At 39.4% G+C, this 19,753-nt stretch overlaps 1 protein-coding gene across 1 annotated transcript; it reads right to left on the bottom strand.

Annotated features, from left to right (window-relative positions):
* Positions 1 to 211: 211 nt before the first annotated feature.
* On the bottom strand, positions 212 to 19,103 carry Tmx1 (thioredoxin related transmembrane protein 1). The gene is made up of 8 exons (XM_004649178.2): positions 18,898 to 19,103; positions 11,715 to 11,830; positions 10,159 to 10,204; positions 8,117 to 8,245; positions 5,860 to 5,905; positions 5,664 to 5,765; positions 5,485 to 5,551; positions 212 to 1,837 (listed from the first exon to the last, which is right to left on the bottom strand). Exons 1-8 carry the CDS (start codon positions 19,047 to 19,049, stop codon positions 1,659 to 1,661), a joined length of 837 nt encoding a protein of 278 aa, XP_004649235.1. The 5' UTR covers positions 19,050 to 19,103; the 3' UTR covers positions 212 to 1,658.
* Positions 19,104 to 19,753: the final 650 nt, after the last annotated feature.

Raw genomic sequence — 19,753 nt, 5'->3', positions numbered from 1 at the left:
TTTTCCTCATCTTAAGTAGCCGAAAAGACTAGCCTTTGAATACACACATGAAATGCACATGCAGTAACACAATTATCCATCTCAGACCTTGTTAACTAGAAAGCAACTAAGCATACTTTCCACTGTTCTTCTGCAATAATGAAGTGCTTAGAAAAGTTGTTTTGTGCTCAGAACATGTTTCTAAGGCACCACAAACTACACATCCAAACCCTTTGATGGCAGAACATTTAATATCTAGAGGAGAAGATGGAAGCAAACTGCTATACATTATGATACTGCAATTCTAATACATTTACAAAGAACCTCAAAAAAGGATGGGACAATACAGAAACCATCTATTACACAAAGGTTGGCTGACTCATTCTGAGTATTTATGGTTTGGGTTTTTAGGGGAAAATGGAAGCTAATACAGTCCTCCATCACATTCTCCCTTGCTGTAAGATGAAATCTATATATTTCATTTTAATGACTTTCACCTGCGAAATATATAATATTAGCAGTCAAGAACAACAGAATAGGAAATTCATCTTTTATAAAACATTAAAGTGTTATGATTTTAAGACATGAAACAATATACTGACTATAAAATCATGTAACAGTTTTCTATAAGATGACAAAGATATATTGAAAACATACAGTAGGTGTTTTTTTCCTGAGTAGAATGCAAACTTCATTTTATATCAAATTAAGCTTTGAGTTTACAAAATGTAAAATACCAAAGCTTTTCCATATCAAATAAAAAAATCAGGAATGTCCACTTTCACATTAGTAAGAGTGAAGCAAAGAAAATTCAAGATCAATACTGTAAAATCTGGAATGTATAGTCACATTTGTAGATTTTCAGTAAAGAGTTCAACTTGATATTTCTCTTAGTACATTTAAAGTTAAAGCAAAAAAGTATTGCTTACTAGCTATAAATATAATAGTGATACTATTTATGTTACCCAATTAAATATAGTGATACTACTTATGTCACCCAGTTAAAAATTTAACTTAAGATAGAGAACTATAAATCATATAGTGAACAAGGGGCCAAGTAGGCAATCAACATTTACAGGAATAAAAGAATACCATGGACTTATTAAAACTTCCCAATCAGCAGCATATCCTATGTATCATGTGTATAAAATAAAGTTGTAAAGATAGTTTTTATTAGTTGCTTAATCTAAAAATTATGAGGAAATTTTAGACTATATCTCTAAAATACCAGTTATCACTGAAATACATTTTTTTAAACAATGGGCAAGGTTCCCATTTATGGGAAATAAGTTCCTTTTTTCACACAGTGAAACTGAGAAAAAATTTAACAAGGGAGAAACCTTTCTCTCAAAAGTACTTTTCTTAAATACCTCAGTAATGTAAATCTTAGGAAAGGCAGTTTAAATCTCAGACATGTTGTTAAATAAAAACACACACAAGCCTTATTGCTTGGCACCAGATCTTCTAAAACTAAACAATTATTTAAACCACTGTAATAGTCTTAAGTTGTATTTCAAACTTTTACATCTAATTCCTTTTATTTTCTGAAGAAAACTGTCCAATCTAATGACAATTTAGGCTGCCCTGTAATACACAAGCAAGTCACAGTTCATTTCAAAATAAATGTTCAATCTTCTGCTTTGTGAGAATCATAATAGGAAGACATATGTAAAAGTTGACTAGGATTTATCTGTGGCCAAGGCTGGACCCACGCTGCGCTGTCGTACGGTGTTCTCGGTCATGCCTTGGCTTGCTCCTTCTTTATTCTCTGCTTCCTCTTCAGAAACATCTGCTTCATCAGCCTCGTGTTCCTCCTCTACTTTCTTCAAAGGTTGAGAAAATTCTGGTAGTGATTTTTCTTAAATATAAAGAACAGACATGTGTTTTTATCAGTGTATTCAATTTTCTTTAGAATAAAATCAACATACACTGCTTTGGGATTTGTTTAGATTTCTAAAAGAAGTAAAATTATTTTTAAACAGCAAATATGACAAAAGACCATTTTATTTAGCAAATTCATTCTAAATTACCCACCCGAGCCAAAGTTAATGAATTCATAACCTGAACCAAAGTTAATGAATTATCATCAATGCAATGAATGTGGAGGCTATAAAAAAATACAGTGCATACACAGCTTAATTAAAATATTGAATGCACTGTTAATGAGCCGAGCCACCTTATTTTAACTTCCTATTAATATTTTGATGGTCAAGCACAATAAAACTTCAACACTGTCCAGTTTCTATTCTGAGTAAAGCAGGAATAACAAATTCACAAAGGTTCTGTTCTTGTCCCTATGTCTTCTAGTCTCATAACTGTACTTCCCTGTCCTCATGCTCACCTATGTAATTTTACTAAGGTTTAGTTACAAGTAACAAAATGTATACCCACACAGACTTTTCTGTTTTAGAAGGCCAGGTGCTAGGCCTAGTCAATCTCAAAGCATACCAGACTATAGAACAATGGAGATAGAAATGGGCCAAAGAGCTTTATTGTGCTCACTGACTCCAGAGTGGCCTGAATCCCAGGCAGCCTAGATTTGGAGGGAGGGGTTAATACTAAGAGCAAACCACAGGAACAATCTCCCAGTGTTTGGTTTGCCTGGGATCCTTCTTCATGTTGGGCTAATAGACCCTGTCCTGAGTCATATCCTGTGTAATTCCAGTAAGTAGTACAGTTTACCCAGAGTGATTCTGTCCTCCAAGGAACACTTACAGTATGGCTTTCCTTCTAACTGAAAGACTGAACAAAGCTTCCTATAATCATCTTATTAAGCAGGGACCAACTCAAGATAAGGTGAAACTGAGCAACTCAGAACACTGTAGCATCATGTAAGCCACAGAGATACAGTCAACTCTGTCCTGATGTATGACCCAATACATTTCCAATTTTGCTTAAAGATAAACTGAACTGGGTTTCTTTCCCTAGACATTCAAAAATCTCCACCAAACAAATACACTGGGGGAAAAAACCTTGAGTGGTGTCATTGTCTAGGGGCATCATTTTAAAATATGGATTAGTATCAATTAGGGTACTAAGAGAATATAAACTCACATTCCAAACTAAATGCTAAGGACTTGTTTTCTATCACCAGGACAAAAGGAGGATTATACCTATCTTTTTTTTTTTTTTTGAAAGATTGACAAAACCTCCTATACTATGCTTTTCAATTTTTCCAAATTAACAGACAAAAATACTTACTCACTGTTGTTACTTTTCCTTCTTTGAGAATACTACCTCTTTTTGTGTACACAGGCATGTATTCCCTAGTATATTCCAGATTCAGTATTAACTGGTCTCTCATGGACAGGAGCCTATAGATTTTCCTATTAGCCACCGTTTTCCCTAAGACAGTGTTCCTGAAAGAACAGCCCAGGACCAGGAACAACTATACTTGCAATGTGTTACAATGTAAATCCTCAGCTCTATCACAGAACTGCTAAACCCACAACTCAGAGCAGGGACCACCAATCTTTTTTAACAAGTTCAACAGGCAAGTCCAATACCATCATCTGGTCAGGTATCTCAAGACTCCAACACCTGTGTCCTTGAAGAAGTGACTCTACAGAGATTTCCAGAGCACACTCAGCAGGCAAACTTGACAGATGGAAGAACCTGGCAATAGTGCCGCCTCCAAGTGGATGACCAAGCATGAACTCTGTTGAATTCGTGGGCCTCAAGACCAGCTGCACACTACAGAAGTTCTGACAGCTGCAAGACTTACAGGGGTTTTTGTTCTTTTTTCGGATAAGGTCTTACTCCGTAGCCCAAGCCTGGAACTCAAGGCAATCCTCCTGACTCAGCCTCCCAAGTGTTGGGGTTATAGCCATGAGCAAACATGCCTAGCAATATGTGTGTTTCTACATAGCTACCTTTTGTCTTTATTAAATCAGATCTATTTATTCACAATTTTTAAATTGGTAAATGAACACATTATATTCATTTCACTCCAAAAACCTTAAATGGTCTGGTGCTTTTTTTTTTTTAAGTTACTTAAGAAGAGGTTGGAATTTATGGGAAAGATTCTCATGTAGCCCAGGTCAGCCTTAAATTCCTTATCCTCATGCCTCAACCTCCCAAGTGCTGGGAATACAGGCTTGTATCATCACATCCATCCACAGTGCTTACATAGTTTTCTCACAATTCAATGGCCCTTGATAGATAACTCATGCTTTTCTCTATATGTGAACTTTAGTGTCAATATTACTATCGAGTAAATTAAAAGATGGCATATTAGTTATTCAAAACAAGGCACATCATAAATTACATATCCAATAATTCCATTTTAGGAGCTTTGATGTTAGTATGTCCTAAGTTAAGAGCTATAGCAAGGAAAGAAATAAGTCTGGATCAGATTTATTCTCAGCTCTGTATTTTCTGTGACTTTGGAGAAATCCATCAATCTTTCTGAATTTTAGTTTGTTCAAATATAGAAGTGGTATCACCTATGCACTCAACTATGAAGTTATTAAGAGCTGGGCATGGTGGTACACACCTGTAATTCCAGCACATGGGAAGTGGAGGGAGGAGGATTAGAGGAAAAATGTTGAAAATAAAAGTTATTTGCAAAAGTCAATCAAAAATACGTTTTCTAGAATTAAAAATAAATAGTGTGTAAGGCTATTAAAATAAACAGAAATAGGGACCTGGAGATATGGCTTAGCGGTTAAGGTGCTTGCCTGCAAAGCCAAAGGACCTCAGTTCGATTCACCAGTACCCACATAAGCCAGATGCACACGGTGGAGCATGCAACTGGAGTTCGTTTGCAATGTGTGGAAGCCCTAGCATGTCCATTCTCTCTCTCCCTTCCTCCTTCGCCCTCTCAAATAAATAAATAACTGATTTTAATTACATAAACTCATTTCATAGCAATAGCAACCCTAAATCAGCTATAGGAACACCTTTCACATATTCCCCCAGAAAAATTTTGAAAGTTAGCTGGATACAAAGAATAACCTTCAAATGTGGCCACTATACTAATGCATGACAACAGAAGTTAGATATATGAAAAAATTTTAAATTTTATTTATTTAAGAGAGAGCAAGAAAATGGGCACACCAGGGCCTTCAGCTGCTAACTCCAGATGTAAGAGCCACCTCATGTATCTGACTTGCGTGAGTCTTGGAGAACTGAACCTGTGCCCTTTGGCTTTGCAGACAAGCACCTTAACTGCTAAGGCACCTCTCCAACCTGAAATACACTGAATTTTTAAAAACTCTGACTCAGGTATGTTTACATAGATCCAATGTTGATTAGAAAAATATTCCACTGTTCCAAAATCCATGAATACCATTCTCACCTGAATCTCCTCACGTGACCCTCCTCAAAACCATAGTTAACAGGAACCATCAATCTACACTTAGTAGCCTGAGATGGAAGGGCAACCTGTTAAGTGTATGATTGTGTTTGCAAAATGAATGGGAGTATAAGGAGAAAAGAGTAATTAGGATGATGTGGGGAGGAGCCCTAAGTTCCATCCCAGTACCACACATTCAAACGACTTACTTGAAGAACATGGCTGTGGTTTGCGCCTTTTTGAAGGACACAGGCAATCTGCCACAAATATCATACACTGCAGAAATAAACAGAAATCCACATGTATGACTACTGTTCAACAAATATAACAATATTATCAAATTTTGAAATATTTTTCTGCCTCGTACTCTAAAACTGAAGTAACTTACAAGTCCTAATAACAGTCCTGAAAACAGAGTTGCTACAGCAAAGACTGTGTATGAGCCCCAAACTGGTAATCCAAGGTCTTCAATAAAATAGTTATGGCAAGTCTGAAATCAAAAGAAAAAAATTAAACTAAAACTGCATTCATTAAAAAAGCGATAGTTCTAGAAATACTGAAGACAGAAATATTTTAATACATACCCTGATGTACATTGATAGACGGAAAAGTGCTGACATGCTACTCATCCTGAAACAGAGATGGTTGAAAAACTGAGCACTGTATGCAGCTTCACCTGCATCTATACATTCTCTTCCACTTTAATTGCCCAACATGACCTATTTTATTGCTGGTGTTAACCAAGACTAGATCCATTACTGACTTCATGGCTGTAATAAAACATGTTCATGACAGGTGACAGTTTCTGAATTACTGCTACCATCTAGCTCATACAGTATCTGATAATCTTGCTTTTTCCTATGCTTCATAGTCAACTTAACTTTCATCTCATGAATCCTCAGTTTACTGAGTAATCGGTTACAAGCTCAGGAAGTCGACTGAAGACAGCAATTCTTATTCACCCTAACATCCTCCAAATAAAAGGGAGGAAAAAAGAAAACACAGAGTGAAGGGAATCTTTAAAAAGAATTGGGTAGAGTAGAGCTGATTCTACCTAGTTAAGAATGACGTCTCTGGCTGAGGACATAGATCAAGCATAGAGCACTTGCCTACCAGCAAATGCATACCTACACTGCCCAAACACAAGTCCTCTTTTTTTTTTAAAAAAAAAAGCAATTTAAATTTACAATAAGATTACTTTGATAACTTTTGATGATAAATAATTATGCAAGAAATAAACATTAAGTTAGCATATAATTAATTTTATCCTATGAGATGTAGGTAGTTTAGATGGACAGCTTAAAAAATATGCTTTAAAAATAAGAAGGATTTGTGGGTTTCTCTAGCAAGTACAACTGATGCTGTCAAGGGTTCTTTCACACAAAAGTCAACAGATATCTGAATCCTACTGCCAATTTTTTGGCTGAGTGACCCAACTAAACTGACTAGGAGTGGCCCCTACTCAGAATACAGTAGAAAAGGGACAGCCTGATGTACTGAGGATAAAACAGAACTGAATCTACCATAGAAGGTTAAGTATCATTTATGAGATTCAAAAGAACAAGAATCAGTCACTTTTTAAGTTCAACATAGGAAAGCATTTTTATCATGATACTACTATTGCTTAAAAGGCCAGGTAGTAAAAGTAAAAATTTCAAAAAAAAAAAAAAAAAAAAGTAAAGGTCTGGAGAGAAGGTTTACCAATTAAGGCACTTGCCTGCAAAGCCTAAGGATCCATGTTCAACCTCTTTCCAGATCCCAGGTAAGCCAGACCACAAAAGGTGAGGCAAGTGCAAGGTAATACATGCCCCACTAGGTGATATAAGCATCTAGAGTTTGGTTGCAGTAGCTGAGGCCCTGGTACACCAACTCACACACATACACACACTTTCTCTCTCTCTCTAAAAATAAATAAATAAATAGGGCCAAGTTGGGCCAGATGTGTGGTGCACACTGGAATCCCAGCACTGGAGAGACTAAACAGGAGAATCCAAAGCTGGAGGCCAGGCTTGCTACATACAAGACTATCCAAAAATAGTCAAGTGGGAATTGCAATGAGGGCCTGAACATATAAAGCTTCCCTGTAGTCTGCACTAGTTAAACCTACACCAGGAATACTGGACTCCATAATTGGGTTGGACATGGTGGTTCAGTGGGACAGTTCTGACAGCTACATTTCTGTCAAGAAAAGAGACAAGAAAAACATACTTCTGTTTCAAAACAACACTCCATTGACCTTTCCCAGGATGGGAGGAATCACCTGGTCACACCTGGATGGGACTGTCATGCAAAACTCACATTGCCAAAGTTTCTCAGAAGACCACATGAGTCCTTTAACAAGTGTGTAGCAGGGAGATGCTTGCCATTCCCCTCTCTAACGGCTACGTAGAATCTACCTACTTACTAGTTATCTACACATTTGGTGGTCAAACATATTCAATATACTGTTCATCCTATTCATACAAGTTATTAGACAGGTGAAATAACCAACCAAATATACCACAATCACTTTTCATTAAAAATTAAGTAAATGAGCCCTCTCCAATTGCTTTACCCATTACACTACTCAGTCTTTGGGCTATCAAATTTTTATTGATATACATGAAAAGTCTACAAAGTTAGAATATTCCTTAAAAGGCATTTATTGCCACAAAAAGCCCATTTCTGGCTTGCATAAAATTATCTGTTTTAAAGGTCAAGCTAAACCTATCAAACTCATAATAAATCTGAATTTATTTCAAAAGCCCAAGAAATGGTATGCATACTTTATTTACATGACATGTAATTATATACTCTCCAACTGATTCCAAAGTAAGAAAGAAAAGAAATCTTCATACTTACAGAATAGAACCTGGACCAAACCATGATGAAACTGGCTCAATACTCTTCCATTCTTTCTCGCTTATAAAGTTTATGAAGTCTTTCTTAGTCCTTGGACCCTGATAGCGCCTAAATTCACCATCTTTACAACTAAAGATAAGAATTAAATATTAATCATCAACAAGAAGAAATTTTTGTATTTCTTTACCTCATTTGCAGTCAAGCCTAATATTCAAAACACTAGCAAAGCACAAGAGCGCATTACTACTCCTCATGCATCTTAGCTTCCAAAAGAAATGCATACCTTGGGATTTTGTGGCTCATCCTAATTAATAAAACTATGAAACACAGTAGGTAGAAAATTACTTTTAACTTTCACGTAACACACTTCTTAAAGCCACAGGAAGACTAAGACATTGCCCAGCACATGGTTAATTATTAGCTGTTTTTAAGCTATAAGTTAAATTTTGAAGGTATTTTTCTGGTATTTTCAGTCATAATTTTGTCATCTCAGCCACCATACTTTATACTGCTGGAGGCATCTGCTACAGTGCTTCCCTTTGAGTAATTTCAGTGTTTCCAGCACAACCACCTCTGCACTCTTCCCTCAACACTTTCTTTCCCATTCCCAATGTCTGGAGTTCTATCATGGAAGAATGTCTACTTCCATACCTGCAAGTGAAACGAATCAGTAACATTCTAACTCACAGCAGGGTGGTTGGGGGGGGGGGAATCTTTTACCTACTCAGGGCAAAAACAAAAGAAACCCCCAGTTAAAGTTTTGGGGGACTGGGGAAATGGCTTATGGTAAAAACCTTTGTCTGCGAAGCCTAAAGACCTAGGTTCAATTCCCCAGGACCCACGTAAGCCAGATGCACAAGGGGGCACATGCATCTGGAGTTTGTATGTAGTAGCTGGAGGCCTGGTGCATCCATTCTCTCTTTCTCTCTGCCTCCCCGCCCCCTTCTCTCAAATAAATAAATAAATAAATGCATGAGCCAACATTCCTGAAAAAAAAAGGTAAGGAAAAAAGAAAGTTTTGGAAAGGTGATATCTAAGTTGTTCTCTGAAGGATAAGAAGGATTTCAGTAGGCAGAAATTAGAGGAATAGAGCAAGATAAACAACATGACTAAAAGAAGGAGGACTGGAAATCCAGGACATGGGGAAGTAATAAAGAAAGAGAAACTAATTATAGCCAATTAGGAGGCAGGTGGGAATGAACTGAGTAAAAAGAAGAGACAGAGGATAAAAATTTAAATCTATAAAGTTGTGGTTAATTTTTACAAAGTAGAAAAAAGTGACAAAGAAAATCAAGATATAGATATATACGATGAATTATCAAATTGTCATAATGTCCTAAGAAGAAAGAAGCCCTTCTGGTATCCAATCAACTAGCAAAGCACACTGAGGTACAGGTCAGGTAAGCAACTGGAGATTTCCTCCCTCCAATTTACAATGTAACAAAGAGACAAGTGGTTGTGATGGTGCACGCCATTAATCCCAGCACCTTTGAGGCAGAGGTAGGAGGATCTCTGTGAGTTCCATGTCAGCCTGGGCTGGAATGAGACACTGGGGGAAGGGAGCATGAAAATAAGAGTCAAGCTGATGGACCCACTGCAGACAGTCTTGCTCACTATGACTTACACAACCAACCATGTCATCCACTATTCTCCCAAGGCTATTTGAGATCACAAGATAGAATGCCTAGCCTGTACTCTTTTGAAAATTCTACTTCCAATGTTTCACTGTTCTCAAGAGCTGCTCCTGACAACAGTGATTTCTCCATCATCCAACTACCTATAGGACTCACTACCACTTGAGGGTCTGTCATTGACTATGTTGAAGAGGACCACAGCATGTCATAGGGATACCACCTTCAAAGCACCTGATGTACAACACTAAAAATAGAGGGTATTTCACACATCAGCCATCTAAAGGAACTTAGAAAATTCTGGAAAGTCCTTGCACAGCACATCTTCAAACATGACCAAACCAGAGGTCCACTATTCTGATCACACTTTTATCCACCTTTCTCTACAACTGAGAACTCTCCAATACTTACTGGTAGATAGTCGGAAGAGCAGTTATGATAAACCGTCCACTCAGTCCTACAAATGACAAAAGCACAAAACAAGTTTTAAATATTTTATGTTTTTGATATTTAATATTTATTTATTATTTTAACAGAGAAAGAGGGAGAGAGTGTGAGAGAATGGGTGTGCCAAAGCCTCCAGCCACAGCAAACTAACTCCAGACACATGCACCACCTTGTGCATCTGGCTAACATGGGTCCTGGGGAATCAAACCTGGGTCCTTTGGCTTTGCAGGCAAACGCCTTAACCGCTAAGCCATCCCTCCAGCCCACAAAGCAAGTTTTATTGAGCCAATCATTGACTACTTAAAACTTGATTCTGACTTTTAAAATGAAAATCTAAGAAAGTTAAGCTTTGTAATCAATACCAAAAATATGAAACAAGTACTTAAAGCAATCTTAAGAAATACATTAATACATGTATTTCAACTAAAAAGTTTGGGAAGCTTGAATATTGAGGACATCTGGAAATGGATTTAAGCACCTAATATACTATTACTGTGTGATTTAGACTATTGTGACCAGTCAAAAAGAAAATACAATAGTCTCAGAAAGGTCTCAAATCAAATGAAATTGCACTTGCCATTCAAGAAGGAGGCAGTTTTGTGGTTACTAAAACTGGGAAATGCTATAAACTATGCTAAGAATTATGATAAACAATACAGCAGATATTACTAACTGAGTGTCAAGCACTGATGACTGCACAGTAATTATGCTGCAGTTGCATTATCTGTAAAATGGGGGTATTACCTAACCTCAAGGCATTTCAAGGACTAAACAACAAATGCAAAATTCTTGAGTGACTGCTGCAATAATGAAGCACTTAGTAAACAGTACTCATTACTACCATTTGGGATGGGGTGTCAGGAAAGCAGGCTTATTGTGCCCACCACAAACAAAACTGATGCTGACCTGAGACAGACATCCTCAAGGACAGGGCTCACCACTTACTGCAGGAGACTAAATCATGAGTGTACTTGAGCCTACTACCTTAAAGGTGATGTAATTAAGAACCCACAACTTCAAATTATAGCTATTAAATCTAGAATTCTATTTTAGAACTTCAAGCTCCTCTTGCCAGAGAAAGAGATTTTAATTTTAACTTTACAAAGAAACTCCACCATGTACTCCTTATTAAAAGCTTGGTGTGGATATAGATGATGGCTTGGCCAGTGGTCACTCAGTTGGACCACAGCGTTCTAGGATTTCTTAAAGGGCATCTTCCATGCCAGTCTGGAGCCTGGGACACAAACAAAAAAGCTGGGAAGAAGTAGTGTGGGTAAGGAGAAAGTAAATGTCCCTTAGAGCCTCACCTAGAAAGAACCAGCTATACACACAATGAGGGAATCTTTTTACAGCCACTGCACACTGAGTTAAGTGGACCTAAGACCAGCTTAACTGTTTCAAAGACAATCCTTATGTTTGCAAAACCTAATAAAAGATAGAGAATGTATAAATGTGGGAAATAGGACAAGTATCGATTAAAATTGGCAAAGAAAGAGAAGAACCACCAAGACTTATAATACCTGTCTGCTCTGTGACATCCACTTTTGCAACATTGACCTCAAGGTCTTCTCCCCATTCAGCAAAACTTTCCCATTCTGGCTGAAGATTTTGACAAGCAGGACACCATGGAGCATAACTAAGAAATACAGTTTAAAATTTAAGAAAAGTTAAGCACTTTCAATAATTATTTATCTTTGAATAAAACAAAATTATGAAGTATATTTTAAACATAATTCTTGAAGAATGTTTTATACTAAAAACAGTGAAAATGCATGCATGGTAGCTCATATCTGCATATCTGTAATCCCAGTACATGGGAGGCTGATGCAGGAGGAATCCTTCAGCTGCAGGAATTATAGGGCATGATGAATCTAGCTACAAAAAAATTATCCTGAGAATGAATTTCTAAAGACACAAGGGCTTGAAACATGTGAAACAGCACTTTAACCTTTGGATTTTTTTTTTTTTTCTATTGAGATGTGGCAACCATACCTGATTTCAAGATATGACACAAAGCAACAGTATTCAAAATAGTGTGGTATTGCACAAAAGCAGACACTTATCAATGGAATAGAAGATCCGGGTTTAAGTTCTAGTAACTACAGCCACCTGATGGTTGACACAAAGGGTAAAATGCACACTGGAGAAAGGACATTTTCAACAAATGGTGCTAAAAAAAGCTCAGACAACTCCATGTAGAAGAATGAATTGGACCCTCTCCCCTCACAAAAATAAACTCCAAATGGATCAAGGACCTCAATAAAAAACCTGAAACTCTAAAACAAGTAAAAAAAAAAAAATATGAAGAACACTCCAAGATATAGGCATAGAGACTGAGTTAGTCCCTAGTAGCCTAGAAAATAAGACAAAACACTGTGCATGTCATGAAACAAACTATTGTACAGATAAACAAATCATCAGCAAAGTCAACAGACAATCTACAGAATAGAAGAAAATATTTTCCAGCTATACATCTCTGGCAGTGTTTAGAATATACAAAGAACTCAAAAAACTAAGTGATAAAAAAAAAAAAAAAATCAGCCAGGTGTGGTAGCACACCTTTAATCCCAGCACTCAGGAGAAGGTAGGAGGATTGCTGTGAGTTTGAGGCCAGCCTGAGACAACACGGTAAATTCCAGGTCCACCTGGCCTATCCTACCTCAAAAAAACAAACAAAAATCAATGAACCCACTTCAGAAATAATCAGGGGGGGCTACAGGGATGGCTTAGCGGTTAAGGTGCTTGTCCGCAAAGTCAAAGGACCCATGTTCGATTCCCCAGGACCCACATTAGTCAGATGCACAAGGGGGTGCATCCATCTGGAGTTTCTCTGTAGTGGCTGGAGGCCCTGGTGCGCCCATTCTCTCACTCTCTTTCCCTCTTTCTCTGTCAAATAAATAAATAAAAAAAATTTTTTTTTTAAATGGTCAGGGAATCAAGCAGAGTCCTCAAAGAAATACAAATTGCCAATAAATACCTACAAAGATGTTCAACATCTTTAGCCATCAGGGAAACGCAAATTAAAACTACTATAAGGGCTAGAGAAATGGCTCAGAGGTTAAGGTGTTTGCCTGCAAAGCCAAAGGACCCAAGTTCCATTCCCCAGGACTCAAATAAGCCAGATGCACAAGTTGGCACATGTGTGTGAGTTCATTTGCAGTTGCTGAAGGCACTGGCATGCCCATTCTCTCTGCCTCTTTCTCTCTCTCTCTTTAATAAAGAAAATAAAAAGATTTTTCTTTAAAAAAAGATCTGCTAGGCATGGTGGTGCATGCCTTTAATCCCAGCACTCGGGAGGCAAAGGTAGAAGGCTCACCAAGAGTTCAAAAGCCACCCTGAGACAACATAATGAACAGGTCAGCCTGAGCTAGAGTGAAACCCTACCTTGGAAGGGAAAAAAAAAAAAAAAAAAACTACTACTTTGAGATTCCACTAAAGAAACCAGTATGGAAGTTCCTCAAAATTTTAAAGGTAAATCTACAAGTTGACTGAGCTATACCACTCATGGGTATATATCCTAAAGACTACTCCACTTGAGAGACACTTGATCAGCCATGTTTGTTGCTACTCTACTCACAATAGCTAAGAAATGGAATCAGCCCACAAATGTGGTACATATATACAATGTAATTATACTCAGAAGTGAGGAAAAATTCTTACATTTGCAGAAAAATGAATGGACCTGGATTTTAAAAAATCATACTAAATATGATTACACAGGCTCAGAAACACAAATGCTGTGTGTTCTCTCTCACAAGGCAGGACCTAACATGTAGTAAGCATCAGTAGTATTGGTAGGTATGCGAGAATGAGGCTTGGAGAAGCAGGCAGGGATCAGAGGAATGAGTACTAGGCAGCCAAGTGCAGGGACAGAATACAGGGACAGAAGAGTCTGGGGAGAATGTGAGTAAGGGAGAAGATGCACAAAACCAGTGATGACAGGAATCAGTACCTTAGAAACCTTCTTCTTGGTTAACTAACTAAAAGATAAAACTCCCTTAAAAAGAAAGAGAAGAGAGTGATAATTTGGGCAGAAACATCCTGCAAGGGTAGAGAAAGCTTTACCCACAAACCATAGGCTGTTGCTAGAAAATCCCAGTGTCAGAACTGGGTTACCCCCACAGTGAACTATTGGTCAAGGAGGTCATGAAGGCCCTAAAATAATGCAGCCTATGGTCAAAGAATTTGATTAGTCACCAGAACTAAATGGCAATACCCTATTTTGCTTAAGACACTAGAGGTTATGTCAGCAGGATGCTGATGCACTGAGAAACCATGCTAGAACTGAAGATGGGAGCCAACTCCCTACTGACCAGCTCTTACAGTGCTGAAAAGTACTATGGGGGGAGGATATGTGGGAGATAAACATTACCAACAGCATGAAGAAGCAGGGGTTCCTGCAAGCTACAGAATCAACCAGCCAGACAAGATGCACACACCTGCGTAATAGTGGCACACAAGCTATGGGGGTAATCAACTGCTCTCTGGTTATGAGACCCACTCAGTGGTAGGATATTCATACCTGGTAACTGAGAACCAAGTCAGAAGCCTATGGCTTAGAAGGTCATAGATCCTAGAGGGAAGCTTCCACTGTTCTCTGGCTAAAAGGGAAGGTTATGCCAAACAACAACTCTTCTAAATGTCTGTTTGTCCCCTTTGAGCCAAGCTGCTCTCACTCTTGGCTAGAGAATCTGCTTTTTACAGATGCTGGTGAATAACAGGAGACCCAAGCCCCATCAGTATGATAAGAAAAGAAAGCTGATGGCCTCCCATGAGATAGACATCAGTCATCTGTATCACATCTGCCAAAGCCCAGGAAACACTGCAGAGAAAGCGGTGGATTAAACAAGTGCTGTTCTCATACCTAGCCTAAGAACTTTTTCTAGGGCATTGGCAGTAGGCAATGAAGAAACTCAGAGCTCATCAAAGCAGAAAATCAGAGACTGCTGAGAGCGCAACACTTAAGGAGGTTTATAATATACCCTCCAAGGCTCAGGCACATTGCAGAAGGTGAAGAGAGAATGTAAGAGCCACAATGTGGGATGGTGTATTATGAGGCATTGCCCCCCTCCACACATACCCACAGATTGACTGCTGCATTCACGACCCCAAAGTGAGTATAAAACCTCACTGAGGAGGGCCCTCAGTGGAATGGGTATAGAGGAGAGAGAACATAAGAGTATATCCCTATGGGAATATGAACAAATTGCAATATGTTCTTAAAGTTCTCAATTTAAAAAGAAAGAAAGAAAGAGGACTGGAGGAATGGCTTAGTGGTTACGGTGTTTGCCTGCAAAGCCAGAGGGCCCAAGTCCGACTCCCCAGGACCCACATTAGCCAGATGCACAAGGTGGCACATGTACGTATCTGGAGTTCATTTGCAGTGGCTGGAGGCCCTGGTGTGCCCATTCTCTCCCTTCCCCCTTTCTCTCTGTCAAATAAATATATAAAAATAAAAGAAAGTTTATTTTAAAAGAAGGAAAGAAAGTAATATGGCAACCACAAGGCTCAAGGTTTTTTTTGTTGTTGGTTTTTTTTGAGGTAGGGTCTCACTCTGGCCCAGGCTGACCTAGAATTAACTATGTAGTCTCAGGGTGGCCTCGAACTCTCAACAATCCTCCATCTGCCTCCCGAGTGCTGGGATTAAAGGCGTGTGCCACCACATCCAGCTCAAGGTTTTGGTTTTTTATTTATTTATTTTTTTAGTTTATTAGTTTCAGTAATTTTACAAGGAGAGTCATGAATAAGGTATTGGGAAAACAGGAGATAACCTGGGCTGTTGAGAATAATCACAAACTCCAACTAAAGTCCACAGCCACTACTAACTAGAAAGCATTGCCACAAAGGATAACAAGCTCTGTATGTTAAAAACAGCTAGATAGGGCTAGAGAGATGGCTTAGCGGTTAAGCGCTTGCCTGTGAAGCCTAAGGACCCCGGTTCGAGGCTCGGTTCCCCAGGTCCCACGTTAGCCAGATGCACAAGGGGGGCGCACGTGTCTGGAGTTCGTTTGCAGTGGCTGGAAGCCCTGGCGCGCCCATTCTCTCCCTCTCCCTCTATCTGTCTTTCTCTCTGTGTCTGTTGCTCTCAAATAAATAAATAAAAAACGAACAATGGGCTGGAGAGATGGCTTAGCGGTTAAGCACTTGCCTGTGAAGCCTAAGGACCCTGGTTCGAGGCTTGGTTCCCCAGGTCCCACATTAGCCAGATGCACAAGGGGGCGCACGTGTCTGGAGTTCGCTTGCAGTGGCTGGAGGCCCTGGTGCGCCCATTCTCTGTCTCTCTCTATCTGCCTCTTTCTCTCTCTCTCTGTCACTCTCAAATAAATAAAAACTTTAAAAAAAAATGAACAAAAAAATTAAAAAAAAAACAGCTAGATACCTACATTTTTACATAAAACACATGACTTCAAAACCTAACCCCCAATACAAAAGCAGGCAGGCAAAACTCTTGGCTAGCCCAAGGTCAGCTTCCAAGACTCTGGGATTACAAATTCTACAGACAAGCATGTTAACATTTTATTTCCTTCTCTGGAATTGTGTTTCCTGGTCCAAATCTTCCCATTTCATTGTATATTTGTGAATAATTTGCCTCACCTTATAGAATCTGGAAGAATAAAGCTTATACCCATTAAAACAAAAGTACTGTTTCTGTAGCTTTCCATTTTCCTGAATTGTTTTACATGAAGCAAACTTCTAAAACAGGTCCACAGAACAAGACAAATTAGTATTACACTGGTAAGCCAAGCTCAACAATAAACTGCATTACAATGAAATCGTCTCTGTACCAAAGCTCCTAAAAAGTAGACTTACTGAACCTGATTCACTTGTAATTAAAAGCAGACTATTAGGAATACTAAGTAGATCTTTCCTTTTGAAAGTGTTGTTTCTTGTTTTTTTTTAAGACTTCTTCAACCTCACAGTCTTTAGCCAAGAAAAACGACCACCACTGTCTATAAATTAATTTTAGACAGATGTTTTAATTTGAACTTATTTCATATTCAATAACTTTGTTCCCCTTAATACCTTTTCTGGCTATTTATTAAGTTTGACCAAATGAATTAAAAGGTACCTTTCAGGGCCATTTGACTATATTTTACAAATAAGTTTATAATCACTTGTGCTTAACATATTACTTTAAAAATTTTTTTCTTTTTTTATTTCCAGAGAGATGACAGACGGAATGGGTGCACCAGGGCCTCAGACTCCAGACACATGTGCCACTTTGTGCATATGGCTTTATGGGGGTCCTGGGGAATGGAACTTGGGTTGTCAGGCTTTGTAGGCAAGCACCTTAACCTATGTGCCATCTCTCCAGGCCAACATACTGCTTTAAAACTAGGCATCTTATGGGCACAATGTAAGACAAGTTACTTAATGACAATGACTGAAAAACAATGCCACTGGTTATTCTCTCCTGAAAATTCATTTCATTGAGTAGATTATAAGCATACTAAACGTTTTCCCCTGTCTTACCCTCCATGTAAATGTTTTATGGGTTTGTTTAGTTGTTGTAACTCAGGAGTTACTGATTTGGTCTTCTTGGTTCTCTCCTGTTAATGTCCATGTCCACCTAACTTCGTCAAGTGGTAACCCTGACTGTAACCATGACACAGGAAAACACCAGAATCTGGCTAAGCGACAATTACTGAATCCTTACTCTGAAGACCCAAGGAAAGCCATGGTAGCAAGATCTGAACGAATCAATTAAGATATCGAGGCACGTTTTTCTGTGAAACAGGGCAACAGGGTAATAATTATAGAAAATTTGCAGAAAATTAAGTGGGATAATGAATATAAAGGTGTGAGGCAATGTCTCGTACACAGTTAATATCCAATAATGTTGTTTTTACAAATATCAATACCATTCCAACCACTAATAGTACTCGTACTAGGGTCACCACCAATTTCACACCTAAACAAAGGGAGTTTGTTTCCTACTGCAGCAGAATGGGCAGCACTAAAGTAAAATTACCACACAAGACACAATGTTGTTCAAATAATAAATGACTCGTGAAGAGTTTATAATAACCATACTAATATATGCAATTCCACTTACAAAGACCTTGGAGTCACAATTCCACAATTCACGGTCTTTGCCTCCGTTGCAAAAACACACTTCCAAAGGAAAAATGAGATTCGGAGTAAAAGACAAAACAAGTAAATAAGAATATTAAAAGAGCTCAGTTACTCAATTTACTCAGCATTTACGGTTAAAAGAAAAACTACCCCATAAAACTAGAAATTCCTAAATTCCAGCTTCACAAATGGACAACAGAACCAGTTCTTTATGACATTAAAAATCGAGAAGGGATTTTGCTATCTACGCCCTTTTAAAAGAACTCTTTAAAAAAATAAAAAAAAGTATACGGAAACTAGTCAGAACTCCTCCACCCCACCCTATCCCATCCTCAAACACATCTAGAAAAGCGTTGAGAATTCGTCTCTTGGGCACATCACAACAGTCCTTAAAAACCAAGCTCGCGTGGACCCTTCGAAAAAAACTTCACGTTCCCGGGCGAGAACGGAGGGTGCCACCGTGCCGGCGGCAGCTCCCATGAGGACGGGGTGGGTGTCGCGAGCCAGGCCCCCCGGCTCCGAGGCGCGGTCCTGGGAAGCTGGGACCTGCTCGGGAAGACACGGATGAAGCCAGGAGAGCAGCTCCAGGCGGACCCAGGCCGGCGCCGCCGACCGCCCGGCACTCACAATTCTATCATCCACTCTCCTTCCAGCATCTCCGTCCAGTTCTCGTCCGTGATGACGCGCACGTCGCTCCGCCGCCCATGGGTCCCAGGAGTCCCCAAAAGGAATAGTATCAGCGCTGCCAGGGGACCCACGAGACGCCCACAGGGCGCCATGTCACCCGTCGCCCACCTCCCCTGCTGCAGCGCCCACTTCCGCCCTGGACGTCGCTCTGATCATGCGCAGCACGGCACGCCGAGGCGCGCGAGCCCCCCCGCCCCCCCCCCCGGCTGCTCAGTGCGCATGAGCAAACCCCAGTCCTTGGGGAAGGAGGAGGGAAGAGAGCGAAGCGCGCTGGGCTGGAGTGCGCATTACAAACACTGGGTCCGGATAGGGGAGGACCAAAGCGCGAAAGGGGTCGTGGCTTCGAGAATGGGGCGGAGCTCTGCGTGGGGACTGTCTCCACAGCTTGCGGAAGCATTTTGGCGCCAAATGATTGGCCCTGTTATTTCCTCAAGTCGATTGGTAAGTTTATATGAAAGCAGTTTCCTTTAGCATTTTCATTTATTCCTAAAATTTTTTATAATAAAATAATAGAGGTTATTAGGAATCAGAATATTGGATTGCTCAAAAGAGATAATACCGAGAACCTTTTCTCAGTAGTTTAATATGCATAAAACTACATAAAGCTATATACATTTTAAGATTAGTGTTGGGCTAGAGAGATGGCTTAACAGTTAAGTCGCTTGCCTGCAAAGCCAAAGGACCTAGGTTTGATTCCCCAGGACCTTCATAAGACAGATGCACAAGGCGGTGCATGCTTTTGGAGTTTGCAGCGTCTTGAGGCCCTGGTGCAGCGTCTTGAGGCCCTGGTGCGCCC

The sequence above is a fragment of the Jaculus jaculus genome, chromosome 7 (genome assembly GCF_020740685.1).
Source record: "Jaculus jaculus isolate mJacJac1 chromosome 7, mJacJac1.mat.Y.cur, whole genome shotgun sequence".
Classification (NCBI taxonomy): domain Eukaryota; kingdom Metazoa; phylum Chordata; class Mammalia; order Rodentia; family Dipodidae; genus Jaculus; species Jaculus jaculus.
This window is presented reverse-complemented; position numbering and strand designations above follow the sequence as displayed.